The sequence below is a fragment of the Penaeus japonicus genome, unplaced genomic scaffold (genome assembly GCF_977035675.1).
Source record: "Penaeus japonicus unplaced genomic scaffold, GWHDUDI00000001_assembly GWHDUDI00000023, whole genome shotgun sequence".
NCBI classification, from domain to species: Eukaryota; Metazoa; Arthropoda; class Malacostraca; order Decapoda; family Penaeidae; genus Penaeus; species Penaeus japonicus.
Window position 1 is genome coordinate 18,207,768 of NW_028234425.1, and position 5,000 is coordinate 18,212,767.

Below are 5,000 nucleotides of genomic sequence, written 5' to 3' on the forward strand. Positions count from 1 at the left end.
GAATCGCTTGCCCATTCTCCAGGATGGGTTTTATTTCAGCGCATGACATCTTCACGCAAGATACTTTGACTTTTCCCACTCTATTTCAGTCATTGTAAAACTAGAGTCATTTTTGTGTTTTATTTTTTGTGTGTTTTATTCTATTGAGATTTATGTGTGTCATATGACAGGCTCTATCAATGCTACAATTGACTAAAACTGTATTATAGGATCCATATCAGCTCATTATTTTCTTTATACTCAGTGTGATAAAGTATTCATGTTTTATGGGACAAAAAGCAACATTATTTTTAATGTACTGTCATGAACGAATACAAAACACAAAACCATCTACATTGAAGATAACATAGCACAATTAAATATCACAATGATCCAAATTCCCAAAACGTTATGTACGTTATGACGCCCCCGTCATAAGGCCAAACCTCCTGCGTCATGTATTTCATGACACCTGTACATAATGGGTAAAGAAACACGTTCCTAATAATACTGATAGAAGTAATATTGACAATTATTACCATCTTTAGAAGAAGAATAAAAAAAAAGATCCACATTTCCAACATCAATCACCAAGGTGTTTAAAAAAAGTTTCATATCTACCTTTACATATTGCATAGTATCATGAGCTGGGGCATCATCTTCAAACACATCTTTCTCCTCTCTGTGTCTGTGGGAAACCTCGTGTGCTAGGGACTTGGCCTTGTTTACAGCCGACTCCATTTTGCGCCCGAGGAATTTCTTCAGCTGGGATCTGTGGATGAGTATATCATCATTAATAGAAAGAGAAAGAGAAAATAGTAAAATGTAATTGCAAAGTTGTAATGGGAACAAAGCTGGGGTTGACAGTTCAAAACATTCTAAGCACAAGTCATAAACTGCTCTACAGTATTTTACAGACCTGAACATGACAAAATATAAATAAATAAGTAAATACACTTAAATCTGAGCAACACAATATTTGAGAAGCCAGGGAGAGAGGCACTGAAAAGAAACTTACGTTTTCTTCTTCACTGCTGAACTATCAATTTCTGGAAGCTTCTTGGCAATGACATCTGTCACACTCTCTTCATCTGACTCTTGACCATCCACATTTGAGTTACTGTTGGAGTTCAAAAGAACATGAGCACTAATACAGGGATGAGAGATTTTAGTAGGAAATAATGCTTTATTCATACATAAATGAAATACCATATAAAGTTTAGCAAGTAATTAATGTCATTACACACATCACATCAGAATATGACAAAATTAAAATTATTGGCTAATGCAATAGAAATAACTACAATTATAGTTACACTTCACACATAAGTGATTAAACATTAAGGGGTCATATATCTAATCAATATACACCAACAATTTATTCCATTTACCTATCCTGACAAACAAAAAATTTCTCCTACTGTAAAAATGTGGGTGAGAATACACACTGTCTCTAACAACAAACACAAATACTCAATACTGATATCATAGTCCCGTTATAATTTATCACTTTATCTTAAATCAATTTCAGGTCTGCAAATAAAAGCCTTTAAATATTATGCAATGGCAGTAAAAGATAATATCTCAACTCTGTAGCAAGCCAATTTAAAAATCATCCAATTGAGTATATGTGACTGCAACATTATTAGATTGCAACAGATTTCCTATGGAATGTAATTTTGTAATTCCTTTTACACTACTAGCAGATACTAATTACAAATTTGAAGTACAAATAAAATCATGACACTCAATGATAAAAAACAAAGAAGATCCCTAGCACTCAAGAACAGACTCTAAAATACCATTAATCTTGTAGTTCTGTTACCATCAAGTACAACTCTGAACTGAATAAAAAATACATCAAATCCCAAGTGTACCAACAGTATATACATAATCCAAGTGGCAATGTGACAAGCATATCCTGATGGAGGAAGGTGTCACTCCATCACCCATTTTCATGGATAACCCACACACATTACCATCCTTAACTTCTGGACAGCCAATGGCTTATATACATGCTAAAGATGATTATCACTATGCAAATTGGGACATATTTAATTTCTAAGATTTAGAATCTGAGAACTTTATAGTGATAACAATTAGTTTTGCTATCAATTGTTTTTTAGGACATTTATAATCATTTAAACAAAATAAAAAAAACAAACTGAAAATTGGCTGGCAGAGCACCTGATCGGGGGCTCACTTTGGCGGACAGCTGAAGCTAATGTTCCACTATCCTTATTTGCCTATGAGGCTAGATACAGGTTAGGGATTATCCTTCTTTGCCCAGATTCTGCTTCTTTTGTGCAGACAGTGAGGACCTATAGTGTACAATCTTCTTAGAAGTTTGTTAACCCACAGGGTTGTTTTGGCTCCAAATGGTCTAATCGCCAGGGTATTTCAAATGTGTAAGATTAATGCTTCTGCCTATTTGCCTGCTTGGCCACAGCCAAGCACTATGTCCCCCATCACCCCAGCGTGCCAGCAGAAAAACAGCTATGACAAAATATCTTGTCACTAGTGGCTGGTCCAGTCACCACTCAGCGTGATACCTTGTCACCAAGTGTTACAGAGTGAAAAAATTATTATGCAATAATATCATCAAACTAGTTTGAAACCAGCCTAACTACACCAAACCTGGTGGGGCATATCTGATATGTAGCCAAAATGGGAGGCTGGGCAACTCAAGGTAGGTCAGGTAAAAATGCTAAATAAGTAAATATGGCTAAATAATTCTGACATGTTACCACCATGAATATTGCTGTATTGATAAAATTATGATCATACTGATTAAAAGAATTAATATCATCATCTAATTTTGTAATTGCTACAATCCCGGAGTGATATTTGAACATCCTAAGAGGTTATGATTCTTTAGCAACTGAGAAGTTTTATTAACCCATTCACGCCGGGGCGATTCCGGCTTTGAATGGTTGTAATGCCGGGGTTTTCAAACGCATGAACCTAATGCCTCGAGATTCTCGGGCGCACAAGCCGCGAGCCTGGGCTGCCTGCTCGCTCACCCCGAGCGCCGGCCTTGCCCAGATATCTCGTCACCGGCTTCTGGCACAAAAACCACGATACATGTCAGCACGTCATCCAGGGCTAATGGGTTAATAGCACCCTTGGGTTGAGTATGGCTTGGCTGGGCTTGACTGATTTTGATAATTTCAGATACTACAAATATGCAATATCTCAATTATCTAAAACCCTTTTGGGGCACATTTTTTGATGGCACATCAAACCCTCAGAAAGAAAAGAAAAAAAGAGAAGAAAAGCAACAAAGAAAAAATAAAAATAAAAATGGGGGGGCCATTTTTTTCTCTTATTAACCCAATCCCGACGGGCCCGGCGATAAGTGGAAACCCCCTTTACCTACACCGTCACCATAGGGTTAATATATGACATATTACAGGGATATTATAGAAGAATAGGTATATGTAGTACAACGGCCCAACACTGGATCCAGGATGTGTCAAAAGGAAGGGGGATGTACAGAAAATTATATACACCTAATTTCACCTAACATTCTGTTACCAAATTTAGCACACATATTTACATTATTGTCTACTTCATCACCATGTCACATATTAATTTGTTTTGGGGACATAATCTAACTAAATAAATATTTATGGAATATCTTTGATGTATATCACACTCTGTGAGGAAGGATGAATCTATAACCTTGAATACAATATCTAAACACTTGTGGTACAGCAGGCTGGTTACAACCAGCCTATTACAAAGGACACTGCTAATGCTCCAGAAAACAACAAAAGAGGAAAGGACACTTTAACTGCTTACACAGGTTTCAGCCTTGGATTTCCATAATTTTATAGAGGAATAGATTGATAACTTCACTGATGGTTAGCTAACCTTGACAGAGAATAGAATTTTTTTTATTAGATTTCTGAATCAACTGGAGACTAATTAATTAACTAAATATTTTTATAATCCCGTAATCAGCCAATTTGATCCAATGTTCACAAGGTCGGCTGAAGCAAAACCTTTCACCTAAAATTCAAATTATAATTAACCCATTCATGCCAGGGGCATTCCAGCCTTGCAAGTTGCAATGCCGGGGCTCTTGAACGCATAGGCTTAAATCAATTAAATGATTGACACCGTATGCCGGCACCCGGTGAACAGGCCCTTGAATGCGCGTTACCCGGCGAGAGGGGGTTAAGATAGTTCTTGTTCATAAAACTATGCAAAATTATGTTGGCTAAATCCATTGTGTGTTATGGAGTGAATGCCTGACAAACTACCATTAGTAACTGATATAAAAAGAAAGAAAAAAGAAATAATAATAATAAAATAAAATAACATGGGTAATTCCCTATGACAATGAGCTGGTTAGGTATGTGGGGCAGTTCCCTGCCTATTTGCTAAAAACATTGTTTATGTACTAAATAAGATCCATTGTCCTGATGTTTCAACATAATACAAGGGAAATCCTACTTTAAAGCAGCATTCACATTTTACTGAAATTACATATGGATTATAATTGTAAGGGGTAAAGGTTTCATGTCTTCCAGACGAAGAAGACTACTTTACCACTCAATGTTAACTATAATCAACTTTACTTCTACATTAGGCAGAACAACTAAATCAAGCTTGTCATAGAATTATCAAGACAAGCATCTGATAAAATACAGTCTGTGCCATAATAATGTGGAGTGACCTCCAAGAATTACCATGATCTGCTGCGTCTTAATGCTTGCTTCCACCTATCAGGCATAGATTTCCTCCTTCCTGATGTAACATGCACTCTATTTCAGCAAATAGAGAAATACTTGATACCTCACAGATATGTAATAAATGAGAATTAAACATCAAATTCAACAAACGTGAATAAGCAGCATAAAAAGGTATTTAGAAATAACCATATCTGCATTATAATTGTTATAACAAATTTCCTCCCACATTACAAATAAGATGAGTCATTTAAATACATAAGTAATCATATGAAATACAGTGAAGGAATATATTGTGCAATTTGCCCCGCATTATCAGTTATC

General features: G+C 36.0%; 1 protein-coding gene across 5 annotated transcripts in view; it reads right to left on the reverse strand.

Moving 5' to 3' along the window:
- The window catches only part of LOC122260825 (uncharacterized), a 45,742-nt gene that overhangs the window by 10,429 nt on the left and 30,313 nt on the right, over positions 1-5,000 (reverse strand). For 3 of the 5 annotated variants that reach the window (XM_086550175.1, XM_086550174.1, XM_086550173.1), the window contains 3 exons: positions 4,677-4,751; positions 998-1,099; positions 601-751 (listed from right to left, as the gene is read on the reverse strand). In XM_086550175.1, coding sequence (XP_086406301.1) covers positions 601-751; positions 998-1,099; positions 4,677-4,751 — 328 coding nt within the window. The remainder of the gene's footprint in view (positions 1-600; positions 752-997; positions 1,100-4,676; positions 4,752-5,000) is intronic. The other 2 variants (XM_043028250.2, XM_043028246.2) reach the window with 1 other exon arrangement.